Source organism: Pelodiscus sinensis, chromosome 1, assembly GCF_052426305.1.
Source record: "Pelodiscus sinensis isolate ZL-2025 chromosome 1, ASM5242630v1, whole genome shotgun sequence".
Taxonomy (NCBI): Eukaryota; Metazoa; Chordata; order Testudines; family Trionychidae; genus Pelodiscus; species Pelodiscus sinensis.
The window spans coordinates 120714185-120735627 of NC_143052.1; the positions used below are offsets into that span (position 1 = coordinate 120714185).

Consider the following 21443-nt stretch of genomic DNA (forward strand, 5'->3'; position numbering starts at 1 on the left):
TGCCTAGTGCGGAGGTCGTGGATGAGGTCCACAATGTCCGCACTAGACCAGGCGGGCGCCCGCCTCTTGCGGACCTGGGCAGGCTCCCGGGAGCCACCAGCCTGGTCCCGGGAAGAGGCGGAGGGCTGGGTGGCAGCGGGTGGCTGGCTCGAGCCGTGCCAGGTGCAGGGTCTGCTGGCTGGGTGCTGGCAGGCTTGCACCTGGCATGGGCACCGTAGCCAGCCCGTGCCCCTTTAAGGGCTCCGGGGCCGGGAGGGGGGCAGAAGAGTTTCCTTGGTGGTGCCCAGAGTGGCCACCAGGGCAAGCTGGGGAGGGCTAGCCTCCCACTAGTTCGAATTAAGTGGCTACACAACCCTTAATTCGAACTAGGCGTTAGTCCTCGTAGAATGAGGTTTACCAAGTTCGAATTAAGCGCTCCGCTAGTTCGAATTAACTTTGATAGGCACTACACATGCAAACCGCTAGTTCGAACTTAATTCGAACTAGCGGTTTGCATGTGTAGTGCCTATCAAAGTTAATTCGAACTAACGGCTGTTAGTTCGAATTAACTTTGTAGTGTAGACATACCCTGAGCGTTGGAGAACCCATGCTGGCGTTCCAGCCCCTCTGCTGGGACTGGAGCACACAAAATCTTCTAGCCATTAGGCCCCCCAGGCTCTGGTGTGTGAGGGGAATGTGGGGAGCCTCTTTCTCCTTCTCAGTTGGGGGCCACATCAGTGGCACTTCCTTAAAAAAATGTCATGTCACTACCACCCATGTCTCTTGAGAATGCAGTGTCTGATGCTTGCAGGGCTTTTATGAAGGAGTAAGTGCTATGATGACATTGGTTATGATACAAGTCACTAAAACTTGGTGTTGAGGTCTGCACTAACAAAGAAGGTTTAAAAAGTTTTGTGCAACAAAAGCTAGAGTACACGTAGTTATCAAAAAGCCCTTGCTTAGTTAAAGTTCCTACCCTTTTTCTCCTCCAAATGTGCTTTTAAGCAAACTGATTTCATTTTGCAGGGAAAGATTTTTCTCCTCAACAGCCTCCAATGCTTTCGTCTTGGCTAGAAGAAGATCTTGTAATGCCTGAGAAAGAAAACGCATGGAATCAGGTTATGAACATACTTGAAGCTAGTGATTCTGTTATTTAGATATACTAGGAGTCAGGGCAGGGGGTGAGGAGGGGCTCAGGACAGGAAGAGGGGTTCAGGAATTAGGCCAGGGACTGGAAAGAAGGGGAGCTCAAGGGAGGAGGAGACTCAGGGCAGGGGGTGTGGGTGGCTGCTGACTTCTCCCCAGGGGTGGCCCAGAGTAGCAGGGGGGCACCCCACCTACTGGCATGTCCCTGGGCTGTGCACTCTGCCCTGCAGCTTCTCCCTGGGCTGGCCAGGGATGGTGGGGGGGACTGTGCACCCTGCCCACTGGCCAGGATGGGGCAGGGAAGGCTGCGTAAGGTTAAGGTTAGGATTAGGGTGGGGGAGGCCGCATAAGGTACCCAGGGTGGGGGGAGCAGGAGGACTGTACAGGCTGGATGAAGGGAGGGTGCACTGGGAAGCCTGTCGGTGCTGGGTGAGTAGCAGGCTATGCCTCCTCCTGGTGATGGTGGGACTCTCTCCCACATCTGGCGGGGCCTTTTCTACCTCTGTCCACCTTCTCTCCCCACAACTGGCGGGGATTTCTCTCCCCCCATCCAGTGGAGCCTTTTCTCTCCCCCCATCCAATTGGGGCCTTTTCTCCCCCCGTCCACCTTCTCCTCCCCCAATCTGGTGGGACTTTCTCCACCCGTTCCCCATCCAGTGCGGCCTTTTCTCCCCTATCTGTTCAGTGGGGCCTTTTCTCCCTCCCTCTGTCCATTGGGGCCTTTTATCTCACCCACTTTTGGTAGGGCCCCGCCAGAGGGGTGGGGTGGGGTATAAAATGCCCCACTGAATGAGGGGTGGAGAAAAGGCTCCTCCAGACAGGAAGGGGGAGAACAGGTCCTGCTGGACAGGGGAAGGAAAAAAGGCCACACTGGACAAGGGGAGAGGAGAAAAGGCCCTGAGAGATGGAGGACAAGAAAGGGCCCTGCTTAACAGAGGAAGAGGAAAAGGCCCCTCTGGATGAAGGGAGGGAGAAAAAGCCCTGCCAAACCAGGGGGAAGGGAGGGCTTGGAGGGAGAAAAGTCCCTACCAGATGTGGGGAGAAAAAGCCCTCCTGGATGGGAAGACGAGAAAGTCCCACCAGATGGCAGGGAGAAGGCGGACGGAGGGAGAAAAGGCCTCACCTCCCTCCGTTTTGCAGGGCCTTTTTCCCTGCTCTATCCAGCAGCGCCTTTTCTGGTCCAGTGGCTGACAAGATGGCAAGCCCCAGCTGACCTCATTCTTGGTAGTGCAGCTGTCCCCCCGTTGGTCACTCTGCAGTATAGCATCCCCCTAAACAGCTCCCTCCCTTTCCATCTTATGGAAAACAATCCCACTCAAGGCACTTCCCATTTTCCTGACATAATCAAAACTCTGATCTTGCTTTAAGTTGGAGAGGAGGAAGGTGCATACCAGATTTGGAGGAGCTGTTGAACAAACGGACTCACAGACAGACAGAACCACATTTCTAAGATAGATAGCCTTTGCATGAAATCATAAATATCTTAAATGTATCACAATACAATGATATGATCCTTATATTTAATCGTACAATTCAAAGGATCCCCAAATATTTTACAAACATAGCAATCTGATTTACATTTATACATTGTACACAAAGAAGAAGTTGTGGCATTTCATTTATTTATTAAGTCTTAAATTCAGCCATTTGCACGTTGTTTCTAAGGCTTTAGAGTTCATTACTTAGATTCTATTTAACTTTGCATTTCAAGTAGTGGCTGGATCATTTTATAATCAAAAATAACAGCTGTCATTAAACGTGATGCAAGAAAGGAAAAAGTATCATGTTTCCGAGGATAAGCTGATTGCATCAGCAGCCAGGAAGGAAGTTCTTATCCACACACATGCATACAATGTTAGCTGTATTAAAAATCTTACCAAAATAAAACACAAGACTGCACGTACAATATGCCCCATGGGGAGAGGTTAAGAGAACAAACTACAGGGGACAAAGATGAGTTACATCATCTATGCCCTACTGGAAAATACTCATATGACAGTGATGTGCAAGAACTAGAATAGAATAGAATAGAATAGAATAGAATAGAATAGAATAGAATAGAATAGAATAGGGATGCACACCACATGCACAATTTGATAAATGCATTCTAAAAGGTCACTAAATTCTGTGTTGGCCACTTCTGGAGAAGGCCATGGATAATGTATTTTTCTGGGTACTGCAAATTTGGTTTTTCACTGGAAACAAATTGAGCCAGGTGTGCTTAGAGTATTCTGCATCCCCTGAACAGATGTAGGAGCATTGTGCTTCCACTGCATGGTAGGAAGCACTGGGAGCACACTGTGAATATGCCATTTCTATCACAGGCTGGTGTCTATCAAGCACAACTGACTCTTGTGGTAGCATGTGTCATCCTGAAAATAGAACATTCACCACATTTTGACCTATGGTAGTGGTCATTGGGAGCCAAAATGTATCAAGAGTTACCAGGAAGCTCCCTGTGAATGCAGTGGCAAGGAAGTGAGGGGAAGCACTGAGACACAATAGGGAAGAGGGGGAAGCGAACTGAGGAAACTGACCTGGGAAGAAAAGTCCCACTTTTTCCAACAACTCCTGGGCCCATTCCAGCCCCTCTGGCTCTCACTTCCTGGTCCCCGGGTCCTGTAGTGGCCCCTCAAACCCCTCTGAATCCTCTCTCACCTCCACTGCCATCCCAAGGTATATGCAAGTGTACACAGAGGCACTAGCCCCCCTTTTCTCTGAAATACAGCAGAGTGCGTACCATGACTATCGCTAGTGACTACTCTTGATAGAGGATAATGGTCTACTATTGCCTTACACTAATGGAGTCACTTCCTTTAGTTTTTTCATTGCCTAAGGGTTTTTCCACCACTCCTTCCTCAACAGGATGACAGCATGTCTGCCAAAAAAACCTATCCTTAAACTGCTGCCACCAGGGCACATTCCTCTTTTTGTAGGAGTTGTGGGCCACAGCTGGCTCAGTTTTCAAGGTGTAACACGTAAGCCCTGTTGATAATATTCACTATTTCAAGACTCTATGGAACTTTCAGACCAGCTTTGCACCACCGGTGGTTGGCTTTCACAGGACTATTAATATTGGAAATGCCACTGTGTTTACAAGCATTGCTCATAGAACTACATGATGTGGCTCATAGAGATATTAACCTATTCAAAAGACTATGGAGTGGTCTGTCTGAAATCTATGCGATTGCAACAGGCGTTGCAGAGCTGAAATTCTGCTCATTTACCTCAAGAACTCCACAAACCTCTTGAGTGATTTGGGGAAACTGCAGAATTCATGACATTTGGAAGCCTGACATTGGATTCTGGACCAAACCTGTTGATGGCTGTGCATTATTTCTTCAAGGGCCACTACTTTCTTACTCACGCGATGGGTTCCAAATTACTGGGTTACCCAACAGAACCCCATTTTCCACTCTTGAAAATACTGCACTGATTTTTGAATGGTGCCTCTTCACAGTGCTTAATCCAGGAATTAAAGAGTTAATTATTTGACTATGTCTATCTGTGGATTAAACTGGAGTTCATGAAAACTGCTGAAAACTTGGATGTAATTTTACAGAAACATCAGCATAAAAGATGAGACCCCCACTTCAGTTAAATAACTTCCATTTTGTTCCTTCGCTGCTAAAAATACTGGCCCAGATCCTGGGCAAAGGTGGCTTAATGACACCTTTAACCCCACCCGTCCTATCCCCACTCCTTCTGAGTTGCACACTGAAGTCCTTAGCTGAGGAGCTAGATGATTCTCCCTATTGATGAAGCCCATCCTGTAAAAAAAAAAAAAAAAAAAACCCAACACTCTTTCTGAGATTCTGGACCATTTGAGAAATGGATTTGACTGCAAACCTATCAAGGGAAAAATAATAATTTCATCTCCAGGCCTTTAATTAAAGAGGCATAGATAGATCCATGTTGCTTGTTTCCCCATGAACTTTAATTAACCTTAAAGCTTCATCAAATTTTTAATATGAGAATTATTACCAGACAGAACAAAGTGTTTGATACTTACACAAATTTGAAATTCAAATGTAATCTAGTGTGAAATGAATGGGAAAGTAAAAATAAAGTAATTTCTTCATGCATTCATTCCAAATAATAATTTGTTTGAAGACAGGAATTTAATGTATATATTTTCAAACTATTATTTATTAATAATTTATCATATTGACCTCAGGAGAGAAATAGCAACACTAACACACATGCATGCACACTCACACACAATATGTACACACTTTTATTTAGGGTGCAGCTGAAGTTAATTGAATTATTTATACAGGGCTCTTCAGCTGAACTCTCCAGACAGACTACCAATCATTCATCTGCATGGTAAATATCCATAGGATTTTCAGCTAGAAGTCTACTAAATCAGCTGACTGCTCATTGCAGCTGATCACTTCCATTGCCCGACCTATGGTTGACTATATATTCCAGATAATTAATCCCTTTGATCAATCTCTTGATACAAAAATTCAGTATTTCAATAGCCAGTAGTATTCACATCTAGCTGAACTCTAATTGAGAACTTGGTTGAGCACACAACAAATTTTTTTCCATGTGCATATGGAGATCATTTGTAGAGGAGAAATTTTAAATAGAGACTACCTCTACTCTACACGCTAATTTCAAAATAAGCTATTCCTGAATAGTTATTCTGAAATAGCTTATTTCACAATAGAACATCCAGACTGCAGGGAAGCCTCAAAATTAGTCCAAGGCAGGCTTCCCTAATGTAGACATACTATCTCGATTTAAAACCCCACAAGGCACTGGGGAGGGGCTATTTCAAAATAGCAGCAGCGGAGCATTTACACACACCTTATTTCAAAATAGCTATTTTGGAATAGGCATTATTCCTCATAGAATGAGGTTTACAGATTTCAGAATAAGCCCTCCATTATTTTGAAGTTATTTCGAAATAATGGAATGGCTGTGTAGACGTTCGCATTATTTTGAAATAACGCTAGTTTTCTCAAAATAATGGTGCAATGTAGATGCACCTAGAGTAATACTGTAAATAGCCTATGCAAAGTGAGAACTTAGCATAGACGGAAAAAAACATTTTTAGAAGCCACACCAACATCCACCCTGTTGTGTTACTCAGTTCCGCATCTTGGAAATCATCTTTGGCTATGGCTTTACTTACAGGGACATGCAGAATACATGTACAACATACGTAATACAGGCACTACATGCATAGTTACACAACAGTGACAGGCTCGAGTAACGGGCAGGTGGTGGGGAAAATCTCCTTTCCTCACTACTGGAATCTTTCACCCTAGTGAAGGAAGATTCCAGCTGCAGAGGGGGGGGAAGCAAGATACATTGGGAAGGGACTGTTTGGGTGAATAGCGAGGCTATGTAGGTATATATCCTGGGGGGTTCATGAATATAGGGCACTCTACCTACCTAAGCTATGCCCTTCTATCTATATTGCCATTTACATCCAGGAGAGCGATAGGCAATGTCTGTATTTTACATGCTGGCATAAGTGTGGACTTACCCATAAAGTCCACTGTGGCAGCCCTACACATTTTAGGCCACTTTCATTTCTTTCCACTATTTATGAGGCTATTACCACACTTCTTGATGACAGCAATACCATTCACTCCTTGGCTTTCCTAATACTATTAAGTTCATACAAAATACTGATGCTTAGGTCAGCTTCTTTGATCATCGCTCTGACCCGGTCACCTCCAGCTATAAATTGCCCCACAGACTCCTAATTTTACAAGACTTTCGTCCGCATTTTTGTGACTCTTCTGCCCCTCCATACTCCTCTGTTCTTATCTCCTATTGGGTAGCCAGTCTCGACCTATTGGTCTCCTTCTCCTAAAACCATTTTAGTGCCTTGTTTCATATGACCCTTTAAGTTTGAAGGCCCACCATGAACAAGAAGGCATGGACCATCTTTCCTTCTTCAGAGCCACTGCAGGGAATGTGATATTTTTATATAACATTTAATTTAAAAAAAAAATTTGTATCCGTCTTGCCTCCCTTCAGCTATTGCTAATTTTCTCAAATTGTAATTTCTTTGAGGCAGGAAGTGCCCAATACATTGTTAGCCTATTGGGATAGATATAGGTAGATAACATTAATAGAAGTACCTATCCAGAACGCTAGGGCTTAGTCAATCATTACAAACCCATGCTAGCTCAAAGGTAAAAAGTCTTTTAGGCCATTAACACTAGGAGCATAACCAATTGCCAAAGGAAGAGCCTGATAAAATAGATGAACCTTTCAGTGGAATTCAAGTTACCAAATCCAAGTTCTGTTAGACCAGGCCTGTTTCACTTCAGTGTAAATAAGGGAGAGATTAAGCCTGTTGAATTCAATGCAAGACTGAATTACATTGAAAATAGGTTATGTACTAGACATTTATCTATTATTAAACATTAAATACTGTGAATAATTTGTACAAAAGGCATGGAGCAGTTTGACCAGTACTTGGAAACCATTTTTCTCAGGAAAATTGTATGCAGTAAAAATTTAGCCTGATAAGCATTTTAATTCCATTATGTGGTGCTAGAGTACATGAAATGCTACCTAATGTTTAACAGAGACTTTTAAAAAGATGATTGCCTATGAGAAACTGCTTCTTAGGTATACCACATTTCAGATAATCAAAGAATCTCAGTACAGGAAAGCAGCATACGGTTAAAGATGCAACTTAAAGATGCAACTAACATTCCATCATGGGAACCATTTTGACTACAGCTGATGAGCAATTTTCCATGGAGATTTCCACTAGAAAATGTCATTTATGACAAAACCATTTGTGTGTGAAATTCTGATTGTGGTAAACTTCCTGCAAAAATCAAAATAATATTTGTTTGAAATTTCCTCAAAGAAATGTTTTCTAAATTTTTTTTAAAGATTTTTTTTCTTTAAAATGCATCTTTTTATTTGTATCTATTTATATTATTCCGTGACATGTCAATCGTGACATGTCAATAATAGCACATGATTACAGGTCATGTGATGTCATCTGACAAGTGATATATTAAGTCCTATCATAATATGAAATGATATTCTGCATTACTACTGACATCATTTGAGATAGTATGATATAGGCATATTATATAGATTAATGTTATATATTGTGAAATAATACATATATTCTATTTATTTTGCATTTTTCAAATAATCAAAATCAGCTCCTGCTTAATATAAATTGAAACATCTTATCTTACCATATTTTGTAAACCAAAGTGTCTCCTGCTTGTGCTGTAAGGAAACAGTTTGTCAATCTGTCACTTTCAACAAGAAAATAAGATAAAGGGTCAAACTGTTTTCTAACACAAGCAGAAGACACATTGATACAGAACACAGCATATTTCAATTTGACCTTAATTTATTTTTAGTAATTTAAAAAAAAGCAGACTAGAAGAGAATATCTGGACTAGTTCATGTTATATGACATTATTTTGCAACATGTCACTAGTGAGCCATAAGATGACATCATATCATGACAAGTGATGCAAAATACTAAAAATACATCAATGGAAAACCAATTACTTTTAAAATAAAAATATGAAAATTCAAAAAATTTTCCCCAAAACAAATGTTTCAAAACATTTTTAGGAAGGTTGATTTCACAGGAAATATTTGTGGTTGCTCTGATTTAGAACAAAAACAAATTCTGACATAGCAACAATTCCTTTGAAAGCAAAATTCTGAGTTTTGATCAGCTATAATTTTTATACCCTCTTCCCTAACTATGCCAAAGTTTAATCTATTTGCCTGAAATTATACAAGTGTGATTTTATGCTAAGGTGAGGATTATTTAGGAAATCTGAGGCAAGTCAATCAAGATACTTAAGAGCCACAAGAGTTCAGAATACACATTGTATCCTTTTGTGGGCAGTTTCAAAGTTTTTGATTTCTATTACCTTAAAAATGACCTCGCCTAGAAATTTCAACTTTGATTTTATCTGATGGCCTTACAGACTTGGACTCATATGGCTATTTTCAAGAAGCTGGTGGTCAGATATTTTGATGCTGTATCTTCTGCCCTGCTCTGTTAAGTTTAGAGGATACTCAAAAACTAGCTTAAAGAGTCAGCACACAATTCCTTTTACATGGGGTAATTTCCAGGCAGTATGCAGCTGGTTTGGCTAGATCTCTATGCCATAAAAGCTGCACTAGCAGTTAATTAATTTTTAAGAGAGCACAGAAGTGGCCTGGAGAGATTCCGCAATAAGTGCTGCTCGGCACATGCAAGGATCTGGTCCTTGAAATTGCCTGGTAAGATTTATGTGAACTTCAGAATGGCTGCACAGTTCTTTTCAGATAGTACAAGGCCTTGATAGTAGTATCTACTCCACAAGATGTAGAAGGCATTTATTCAGCAAGAAGCCCTTGTTTCTGCACCTCTTCCCTACAATTCATTAGAAATTCTGTGGCCACTTCAGTTAAATTAAATTGATGAATTTTGTGATAAGCCTGCAGTCTAGACATAGCCTCTTTCAGAAGAAGCTTTTCCTGAAGAGATCTTCCGAAAAAACATCTTCCGAAAGAGAGAGTCCACACTGTGAAAGCACATCGAAAAAGTGATTTGCTTTTTTGACAGTGTCCACACTGAATGGATGCTGCAAGCTGTGAATGGCCACCAGAGCACCTGTGCTTCTTCCTTTTTCCGCTTCTTGCAAAAGAACTCCCTCTTCCCCGTCCACACACTCCTTTTTCTGAAAGAGCTCTTTCGGAAAAAGGCTTCTTCCTTGTAGAAAGATGTTTACCAATGTCAAAAAAAAAAAAACCCTCTGTTCTTTCCATTTTTTTTTTTTAAAGAAATGACTGCAGTGTGGATGTAATTGAAGGTTTTTCCCAAAACAAATGCCGTTTTTCCAAAAAAAAACCCAGTGGTGTAGACATACCTACAATGGACAACACAAGCTATTTGATGTTCATTGTGGCATTTGGAAATAAAATATAAATTTAGTAGTTATCTTAAATAAGCATTTTCAGTGTGGCATAACTACATAACTAAAATCTTGAACAGACCAGGACATAAGTGGTCTGGCCTACTGGTCACAGCTGGGCTGAGGCCTGTCCACCAGGGACAGCTATCATGAGCTGGTGCTGAAGCCAGGTTCCATAAGCAAGAGTCAAGATCACAGTCAAGCTGGGGCTTAAGGTCAGAGATCAGGCAGTACTGGATTAGCATCAAGGTAGACATCAGAATCAGTCAGGCTAGAAATCAAGCAGAATTTGGCATTGCAACAAGCCAAAATCTGGGTGGTTACCCAAGCCAGGTCTACATTAAAGGGGAAAGTCAACTTAAGATACGCAACTCCAGCTACGTTAATTACTCATGAGGAGCAGGACTACCAGCACCGACAGGAGCACCCTCTCAGTTCAAATTAGCATATCTTCACTAGACCTGCTACTTTGAACCCCGGAAGATCAACTGTGGCAGCTTTGATCTTCTCTGTAGCATAGACTAGTTCCCTAGGCTAACTCCTGGGGCAAAATAGGGGACTTGGCCAATCAGAGGGTCACTAGGAACCATGATTCTGGATCTCTTGGGTGGCACATTCTGAAGGATCTACTCCCCATAGTGCTTCTTTGTTATAGCTCTGTATGGCTGCCCAGTGGCACTGCAGGAATATCAGGTATCCCAGCTCTGCAGAGTGCAGGTCCTTTAAACACATTCTAGAAGTTATATGGCCAGGCAAAAAGTTCTCTCAGAATCTGTATTCAGAGAAGGGCATTCTTGAGTAGTTGCTAGTGGCCAGTGCATTGTCCTCATTTGGTGTGGCTGTGTCTCCAGCTCTAACAAAAGCATACACCCAGGAAGCCTCACATTTACACTATTACTGTTACTACTACTGAGAAGGAGGAAGTTGAGTGTAGCTGCCAGTCAGAACAGATGTGATAGTAATGCTGGTTTTGCTACATATCACTCTGTATATGCTTTTTTTGTGGAGCATTGTGAAAGAGGGCAGAATTAGACACCTTTCTTGCAATGTATATGTTAAACCTCAGAATTTAGTACATTTTTTCAAACGAGCGATAAGTGGACTGAATGTGAATAGAAAATTTCCCAAAGTTAAGTGGTGTTTAGATTCACAAGGGTTCAGAATCACTGCTAAAATAGATTATACAAAAGGTTTTTTTTTTAAAAAAAAATGTTTTCCTCTTGTTACCTTTTATTTATTTATTAAAATTATTATTCTATTCTGAGAATGTGATTTAGTTCCACATAGTCTGGAAAGAACAGCAGAGGGCAGATGTGGTCTTATAACAAATGAGATCTGACACAGAAGAGAAAGTTTTCCAGAATATAAACTTTGGTGTCTTCTGGGCTATTCAGTATCGTCTCAGATTAATAACTTGTATCAAAATTATTGGGCAATAAGGTTGGTATTACCATTAAATGGTGATTTTAGACACTTCATTAACAGAAAAGCTTTACAAGAACATCACTCAGAACAAAAATATTGATATACTAATTTAAAACTTCGCCATTATAAAATGATTTCATTAATACAGTACCTTGAGAAAAATTTATGACCAATTAACAACCTTCACAATCACACCTCCTTTGACTCCTCAACCACTAGACCATTCTTCTTGTCTATGAAGGTATATTTATATTGTTGTGGTACTTGCTTTAAGAAATTTAAACCTTCTCACTGGTTTTTGATTCTGAGATCTGTGGAATCTCAAATGTTTTGGCTCATATAAGTCCTGATTTAGCAAAAGTTCACACCCTTCTCAGAAATGTTTTTAATTGGACTTAGTAAATAATATATATTCAAATGTTTTGTTGAATTGAGGTGTTAAATTGAAAGATAAGGGGCAGTTGAACCATCATAGAACAAGAGAGATGCTGAAAATATATTGTGTCTGTTAATTCTGCAGAGCATACATGCAATTTTCTATGATTTGGGTGAACTCTCTCATGAGATGGTTTCTGAGGTAACTCCAGAATGCAGATCCAGTGTTATTTTAACCTAGTGGAATCCTGGTGTTTGAGGCATAATGTTGTGTACCTATGGCTAAGAAAGAAATTAAGAATTATATTTTGGGACCTGAACATCCAAAAGTGCCTCTTGGAAACATGAAATTGGAAGACTTATTTCACCTTTACTCCATTTAGTGTTTTAGACCATGAGGAGAACCAGATGGTGTTTTAGTGCAGTATAGTCTAGTAGAAGCAACAGTGGATGTTTTAGTAAGGTTGCATAACAGTTTTCATTTTAGCTGCCTGCTTTCTGTCACTGACAAGTTTCTCAAACTTTTGCCTTTAGAGTTCAATTATCATCATCACCTCAATTGCCTATTCTTTATCTGTATAATGGCATCCAAAATGTTATTAATTTATACTAGAAACCTGTAAAGTAAATAACCTCATGGCACAATGTTTTATTCCATTTACAGGCATATGGGCCAAATTCTGGCATACACACATGAGCAGCAGATGGAAGGTGGTTGTTCATATTTCAGCTCTTTAAAAAATACAGTTGAAAGCCCTTTACAAAGTTCTGTGACAAACAAAATAAGCACTTAATGGGCCACTGCCAGAGACTCAGGGAGTATGATCCATATACATATATGGAGTATATAAAAAAAATGAAGCAGGCACAGAGCTCCATGTACATGTACTCCTATTCCAACAGGAAATGGATAATGCAAGACTCTCCCCTTTGGGCCTCTTCACAGCTGGAAATTGCATGAATATTAATGTTCTAATGCACTGTGTTCATACACCGATCTGGATGGAATTGAGTACTAATGCTGGTGAGTCTCCGCGCTCCCTCCCCACCCCCCCTTGCCATCCAAAATCTGGCTTCTTTCCCTTTAAAGCAGCGGTTCCCAACCTTTTCCAGATGGGGACCCATTTTGACAATTCAGGAAGACTTGGTGACCCACAGCAATTCAAAAACAGGGGGAGGAAGGAGGGAGAGAGCCACCTGCGGAGATACTTGGAGACCCTTCTGAAATGTAATGGTGACCCATATTTAGGTCCCACCCATAGATTGGGAAACCCTGCTTTAAAGAGTACTCTCCAGTTCTGGGGAATATGTTTTCACTTTGTATACATCAAATGTATTCAACGATAGCACTTTACCAGGTTGATTTTTCTATTGTAATTTTGGGTCCAATAAAAACTTATTCTTTTGGTGAAGCTTTACTCATTCATCAGACAGCCCCAGCATTGCTTCTTTTGGGCCTGATAATGTGACCACTGATTTCAGTGAGCAGTATGAAAAAGGAAGAATTGCTTTGCTGGACTGAAGTTGAAAACAAAGGCATGGCATTTGTTTCCATGTCTCCTTCCTCTCTTAAGGAGCTCTGGCCTTTAGGGCTCCTTGCCTGACTTCGAACAACAACAACAAAACTTAAATGAGTGCTGCTGCCAGTTTCCAGCACTTAGGCAGCTAAGAAGTCAAAATATACAGTGAGTATCCTATGTGATTAGCCTTTGCATGTCCATTGTAGTGTCGGTTACCATTTAATGCTAAAATCCAAGCTTGCAATCACCTCTCATGAGGACAATCCTGACTCAAGTAGTTCCACTGATATCAGTTGTAATTCATATGATCAAGGAGTGTAGAACTGGACTGGATAATATGGAATATTGTTTCCCTAAGGGTTCACACTAACTTTTGTGCAAAATAGTTTGGTAGCAGCAGGGCCTCAAGCTGTTCCTTGGTTGTAGTACTAGCCGCAAAAGATGCTGTACAGTTATTTGAAAAACTTAAACAAATGGTCTGGTAGCACTTTATAGACTAACAAAGCCTCTTATCTACATTCTTGTTAACAGGCAGGATTGAAAGTTTGCGCTGCTGACATTTTGAAAGGCCCATGGTGCCTTGTCAGCACCAAACAGCGTTGGAAAGAGGCAAGCCAACCATATCCAGAAAGTTTTTACAATGGTATTTCTTTAGGTTTAACCCTAGAGAGAGACTTTTTACTATTTTGAACAGAAAATGAAAACTACAAAATCTTGTTAGGATCCAATCTACAGACACTAGCCAATACACAAAGCAATTACAACGAAAAGGCTGGAATGAAACTGCCTCCTAACTAAGAGCTCAGACTTTGAAGCCAGCATGAGCCCGAGTCATGACGTCACTATCCAGAGCCCACAGACACGAGCCCATGTCTGTCAACATGAACTGGGAGGCTCACTGCCACAGGTCTGGGAAGACATATCCCTCAAGGCCCCATAGAGAACAGGGCCCCATTTTGTGAGGCACTGAAACACATAGAAAGAGTCAGTTACTGCCTGGAAAATGCTGCAGCATAAAGAAACAAAGCAGCCAAAGGGCAAGGAACAAAAAGTGAAGTGTCTTACCCAGTATCAATGGCAGAACCATCTTTAGGGGGACTGACAGACTTGCCAGGCCCCTGAGCTGAAGGGGGGGGGAGAATAGGGGTAGCTGCCCCCTCTCCCCCAACCCTTCCTGGATCATGCTGCCCAAGGCTATGGAATATGCCGCACAGGGCTCCGGTGGAGATTTAAAGGATCCAGGGCTCTGGCTGCCACTTCAGTAGCAGCGTCCAGAAGTCACAGGTCAATTTGAATGGCTGGGCCCCATGGCAGTTTCCCCCTTCGACCTCACCTGTTGGTGGGCCTGACCATCTTATGACTCCTAGCCCAATTCCTACCCACTAGAACACCACGCCTCACTAGGTATAACAAAAGACAGGACGATGTAGCACTTTAAAGACTAACAAGATGGTTTATTAGGTGATGAGCTTTCGTGGGCCAGACCCACTTCCTCAGATCAATATGTGGAAGAAAATTGGCATGACCATATATGCCAAAGGATACAATCAAAAAAGTGAACACACCCTTTTTATATGTGTTCACTTTTTTGATTGTATCCTTTGGTATATATGGTCATGCCAATTTTCTTCCACTATTTGATCTGAGGAAGTGGGTCTGGCCCACGAAAGCTCATCACCTAATAAACCATCTTGTTAGTCTTTAAAGTGCTACATAGTCCTGTCTTTTGTTTCAGCTAGACCAAACTAACATGGCTACATCTCTATTACTATTTCACTAGGTATAAGGTTGTGATGTGGAGTTTTTTCATCCTTGCCTCAAAAACTATTAACAACTGGAACTGTGAGATTAAGGCATGAAGCATAATACTATTTGCTCTTGTGGAATCTAATGCTCATTTAGCCATCAGTTGGAAACATTTTCAAAAGGGCCTCAGTAAGGTCACTACAACTGAGCTGAGCACACAATTTTATGTTCAAAACCATTTGTGTAAACAAAAATCTGGTTGTGTAAACAAATCTGGGAGTTCTGCAGCCACCCACTTTGAATACACGCCTGTGCTTTTTCATGTGCAATCCAGCTTTTCCACGAAACAAAGTAAGATGGGTGGGTTCTACTCCCAGCTCTGCCACTTACATGTATCACTTTGAGCAAGTCACTTAGGAAATATTTTTAAAAGCACCTATGCAATTTAAGGAACCTAAGTCCTATTTTCAAAAGAGGCAGATAATTAGGAGCCAAAGTGCCATTGAAAGTCACTAAGACTTAAGCTCTTAGGCCCTTTTGAAAATGTTATCCCTCACTTCTCTGGGCCCAGGTTCCCTTCGTTGTACAGAAATGAGGATATTTACATTCCTTTGTAAAGCACTGAGATATATGCATGAAAAATGCTATAAAAATCTAAATTAGAGGCACAAAGTTAGTCAATTTTCAAAAGTATGATTCTGTCTGCAATTTGTGTGTGTGTGTGTGTGTGTGTGTGTGTGTGTGTATATATATAGAGAGAGAGTTGTTGCATTAACATGGATTTTTTTAAAATGACCTTTGTTTGAACTGAAAAAATGACATTTTAGAGGCATGTTTGCTTGACTTAGGGATATATCCCACAGTCAATGCACATGTCTCATTAGCATTAACCCTTTGGAAACTATTGAGCTAAACAGGATGGATAGAGACACTGACTGATCAAGAAAATCTTTTAAAATATCAATCTAGCTAGCACTATGGAAAATGTAAGTTACATGAATGCTTTGAAAGGAAGAGAATATAGCAGTACTTAGCACATTTGTAGGACTGTTAATCTTCAAAGGATGTTACTAAAATAAGGAGTTTTGCAATTTACTAGGGTGGAAGGAAGATCAAACCTATGTTGTAGTTAGGCTGGGATTTTCCCATAGTGCTCAGTCTAGCTTGCTTCTTCCCCCAATGAATACTGAATTCAGTGGGGAGGGAGTTAAGCCAATGCTGAACACTTTAGAAAAACACTAAATCCTCACAACAGTATTAACCCTATTGGAAAGGTCCAGAAACGAAAGCAGAGGTGAGGTCATTAGGATTAAATGTGTGAACATGGACTACTTAGAGAAATAAGGGTTTGCAGAAGGAGAGAAGTCTTGTGCACTTTGCCCCAAAGAACAGCTACCAAGGAGTTTGTGTAGTCATCTGCTGCTGGTTCCACCAGCATTAGTTCCTGAGCAAGAAAATCCATCTTTGCCCATGAGATTAGGCTGTAGAGAGTAGAAGCTCCTCAGTTCGCCCCCTCCCAACCATGGATCACCAAACATGAATAGAGCAGAGGGACATCCACCATTCTTGGGACTAGAGAGAAGCAAGTAGTGGTGCTCAGCTGCTCCTCTTTCCATCTTTTTAAGTGCTTTTCTTCCACATTTTGTTCCCCTCCATCACATATGCGGGGGGAGGAGATCATACACCTTAGTACTTGTAATAATTTAACTCCTCCACTATCCTCTTGTCATTCCCACAAGTGTCTGAGGGGGTACCGTATTAGTCTGTATCTGGAAAAATAACTAGGAGTCCTGTGGCACCTTAGAGATGAACAGATTTATTAGGGCATCAGCTTCCGTGGGTAAAGCCCACTTTACCTGATGAATTATAGTGAAGTTTACAGAGGCATGCCCATGATTGTAAAATATCAGTTTATAAAATATCTAATTACATTATGTCTCTTCTCCATAGATATTTCAGCAAAGCAAAGCCCATGAGAGCACAGAGATAGAAATAGTTACCAAAAATTCAGTAGTTTGGCATGTCACAGCATGTAGGGCTAGATGACTACTAGATCTAATGAGTAGGGTAGTTAGAAACTTTTTGAAGTTATGGTAAAGCTACATGCATTGAAGTTCTAGTCCCCTATCAGCACACAATCCCTGTACTTCAGCTGTTTTTCCAAGAGCACCTGGGAGCAGGGAAGAGGTAGAAGTCATAGCCAGTTGGTTGGACATGAGCCTGGAAGTAGGCAATGCTTTTTTCGGGGCTGCAGTAAGTTACCATTCTTCCTCCTCTACTCTGGAGAAAAAGGGCAGCACAGGAGGAAATAAGATTGTCTGAACAATTCCTTCCCTGTGTTTCCCTTTCCTGGAAGTTTAAGTCATGGAGGATGGGGTGGGGAGTTTGCACATGCAAATTTGCCCCGAAGGCATATTCAGAACGTATAATACAGAACACATCACAAAAAAACTGAACTTCATCCTTTCAGCTATTTAAAAGTAACCAAAGTCCAGTTGCTACAAAAGAGATGGATAATTATTGTCGAATGCCATCCCGTAGACATGTAGCAAGCCTGTGAAAAGCATGTGAAAATACATGGTCCCTGCCTAAGAAGAGGCCAGAGAAATGCAGGTGGGGAGTAGAGATGTGACAAGAAATGGTTTAAATGCCCATACTGAACTAAGGCACATCCATTATTACATTTTAATTCACAAGGGTTCTGAAGGCTCCCTGGAAGGGGAGGCGGGGGTTTGTAGACTTGTTGGAAGAGCTGTGCACCATCTTGAAGGAGAAGGCAGTGAAGAGCTGACAGGAAGCTCTGCAGTGGACCTTATTGCCACTCTGAAGAGAAGCAGTGTGTGTGCACTTCTTCTAGTGACTGCTGCTGAAGGCACCATGTGCTCAAAAGGCCCTGAGAGTATGGAACACAGATGAGTGGGTTAGCTATGTTCTTTGCCAAGCATCCAAGGACGTACTAAGTATCTGTTCTGACTAGCTATTGTGTAGGCATCTGGGAATGGCAAAAGAGGGTCCTTGTCAGAATGATGCCCTTTAAGTGGTATGCAAATCTCAATCAATATGGTTTAGATAACGTAAGAATTTCTATTGGACAGGGGACATATGACAAGTGAGACAAACTGGTTAAGAACAGAATGAAAAGAGGGAAATGGGAGAGGGTGAGAAAGCAAAATGGTCCTGGGGACAGGATCTGGTGGAGGAAAGTTCCTGTGGCTAGAAGTTGTGGCATTATTATGCAAGAGCAGGGCTGGATTGAGACCTTTAAAGGCCCTAAGCACTGAAAAGATTATGGTGTCCCCCATATGTAATTCAAAATAAAACAATACTATACCGTAAAATCTCATTTCTTTTGGTGCCCCTGCTTTGCTGGTGCCCTAAGCATGTGCTTAGTCTGCCAACTGGGTAATCCAGCCCTGAAGGAGGAAAGGGGTTGGGCTTGTTATAGGGAAGGCTGAAGTGGGATGGGGGAAAAGGGAAAGATTGAGCAACTATATATAAGCACAGTGAAGATCTCTAATTCCTCAGAGCTCTGTTTTCAAACTCCAATTTTCTCATTCAGTTCAAGGCATCTGTGGACCAATTTCTCATTGAAAGTGGATCAAAGATATCTGGTGACAGGGTGAGCAAACAGGGCCAGAAAGGGCTAAGACAACACTTTGGGTGGAGGAAGTCCTGCCCCTCCGGCTGTAGTGAGCATTATCAAAGTGCAGGCTTAGTATAAAGGGAAGCAGCTCAGCTCTGTCTGGGAGGGCTGCTCAAGAGGAAAGATGTGTGGTGGAAGCTCCTGCTGAGTATCAGCCACACACCCTTCCCACAGGAGCCGAGGACCCAGGGCTCAGAGTGAGCTTCCACACCCGACTGAGCATCAGGAAACAGCCTGCCCTGAGGAACCTGGAGACCCTGAGACTTCCAGGACTAATGAAACACCAGCTATGTAGGCAACAACCCAGAGTGGGCAAGTGAGTGGTATCTCCCGCCAGCATGACTTCAGTGTGTTTTGGCGGGATTTCCTGCTGAGTCTGTCCTAGTCTACTTGGCTGCCACCGGGGCCTTCACTCAGAGCCTCCCCATCCTGAGTTGCCAGCCCCCTTTGGTGGAGGTCTTTACTGACTCTGGCAATTGGGCCATGCTGCCCCCACACTGGGGTGAGTACCCTCATCCTGAACCTTGGACTGAGGGGACTATGAGGCCTGGAGGTCACCCCATAGGAGTTACCACAGCACCCATGTGAGACTTTTTCTGCATTGGCCCTAACCACAGTTATACACAGCCCTGAGAGAGGGCTGGGGCTGTGGAGCAGGCAGCTATGGCATATAGCACCCAATTAGGGACCAGCTGGGGTTGTATAAATAGGGGATCCTGGGGAGGAGAAAGAGACCCTCTTGCTCCATCAGAGTGCAAGCCCCCTATTGTGCCTCTGTGCCCCCTGACTGTCCTCATCTAGCCCATTCTCAGGGCAAGTTAGTCTGTATGGGTTGCTCATCATTGGCATGTGTCGCAACGGCTCTGCTTACCTAGTCGGCCTCCTGATCGGCCCGCATACCAGAGTCTTTGTCTCCAGCCCCTAGCCAAGGGGAGTCTTGGCTGGCCTACTTCCAGCCTTTGCTGGCTCTCCCCAGCTTGTCTCCCTCCAAGGAGCTCCTACTTCCTCTGCAGTCAACCCTCCACTGGCTCTCCCCAAGCAAACTGTGCTTCTCCATTTATAGCTGTCAGCTGGGCTCTCACTCGCCCTAATGGTTTCAGCTGGCTTCTACAAGCCAATTGTGCTGCCCTAGATAGTTGCCAGCTGGGCTCTCCCTAGCCCAAACAGCTCCAGCTGGCCTCCTTGTTTCTAGCCCCGGCTCAGGGCCTGAGTCCTGGTCTTAAAGGGCCAGTGCAGGGCAGGCGCCCTGTCACACTCCCGCTGTGGAGTAGAAGGGACCTGGCTGCCAGGGAATCTACAGAGGCTTCCTGAGACAGAGCAGTGCTGGGAAGTTCTGGTCTGACACCATTCCCAGGCTGAAGCCTTGCTCTCAAGGCCTGAGGGTACTAAGGCTGCAGGGAAGCAGCCAGGATAGGAAAAGGTAACAGGTCCACCTTGCCGATGTTGAGTGGCTGTTTCAGAATGCACTTTGCCCCGAGCATGACTGAGGCAAGGTTGGTACAGGACAGGGGTGGCTAGATGGTCACTGAAGCAAGGTGGGTAAGGGGGCTGGGATTCCCTGGAGGAAGGACCACAGAGTGCAGTGGCATTGCTGTAGGGTAATGCTGGGAGGAAAGGGCACCATGGGCAGGAAGGAAACGGGGTCTGAACCAGTGCAGGAGACAAGTAACTGAGAGCAAGACACTGGCCAGCAGAGGGTGCTGCAAGGTGGAAGAGATGACTCCCTAAGTGACCAGCAGGAGGCGGTATAGCAGTGAGTCACCACCCTGTTACACCATGAAACCCCTAGCTATCCCTAAATGCCACCAAGGTGTGCATGAATCATGACACATCCAATCAGCCTAACAGTCTAGTTTATGGATTTTCACACTAGTGATAAGTAATGAAACAATATGAAATAGCCTCCATAGAGTTACCTAGAAAACATCTGGAATTTTGGCGTCAAAGCACAGCCATCTACACAAATGAGAACACTATGTATTATTGTAAAATGTACTAAGAAATATCACAGATAAATGAGAAGTTAAAGTGTCCTGTATATCACAATATGTTTCACCCCTTTTGTGGTTGTTGGAGTTTCCATTACTCTGAAGTCTTGCCAAACATTTCATTGTTACCTTATTTGATATACTTGGTTGTACTACCTTTCGCTTTGTGGAGCAATGATTTAGTGTCTCTAAATTTAATTTTCTAAAATGTAACCAGATGTCCAGTCCTTTTAACATAAAAGAAAACAATATCAGAAACATGTGCTTTTTATGCATTTCAGCATAGATACTAAGATTTCACTCTCTCCAAAACATTCTTGCTTCTGAAAAAAAGGCTATCCTTTTATCTTTGACATCACATGCCACATTGGCATACCAAAGTGGTTTGATCTTTTAGAGTCTGTCTGCTCTTCTATTCAGCCAAAGGATCCCTAATTTGGGGGTCTGGCTTCTGTCTTCCCACTGAGCTTTTCTTTTTTTTCACAATAGTGACATCACTCTTTGTATGCTGGACTGGTCTGGCCCATTTAATTTAACGGGAGGTGGATGAGGTAAGGACTGCTCAGAGATCCAGCATTAACCAAGCATAAGGGTATGCTTCACAGTGCGTTGTTCACTTAAGAATTCAAACACTCTGGTGGCATAATGACCTCAAGACCAGAGGTTAAGGAACCTCCCAAAATTCAGCTTGGGTGGTGTT

General features: G+C 42.7%; 1 protein-coding gene and 1 long non-coding RNA gene across 3 annotated transcripts in view; both read right to left on the minus strand.

Moving 5' to 3' along the window:
- Positions 1-21443, minus strand: part of LMNTD1 (lamin tail domain containing 1) — a 267606-nt gene that overhangs the window by 54344 nt on the left and 191819 nt on the right. For both annotated transcript variants that reach the window (XM_075898606.2, XM_089769804.1), the window contains exon 6: positions 956-1071. In XM_075898606.2, the coding sequence (XP_075754721.2) occupies positions 956-1071 (116 nt within the window). The remainder of the gene's footprint in view (positions 1-955; positions 1072-21443) is intronic.
- LOC149525626 (uncharacterized) lies at positions 16941-19895 on the minus strand. Its single transcript, XR_016347064.1, has 3 exons — positions 19627-19895; positions 18444-18525; positions 16941-18005 (listed from the first exon to the last, which is right to left on the minus strand). It is a non-coding gene; the product is annotated as an uncharacterized LOC149525626 (long non-coding RNA).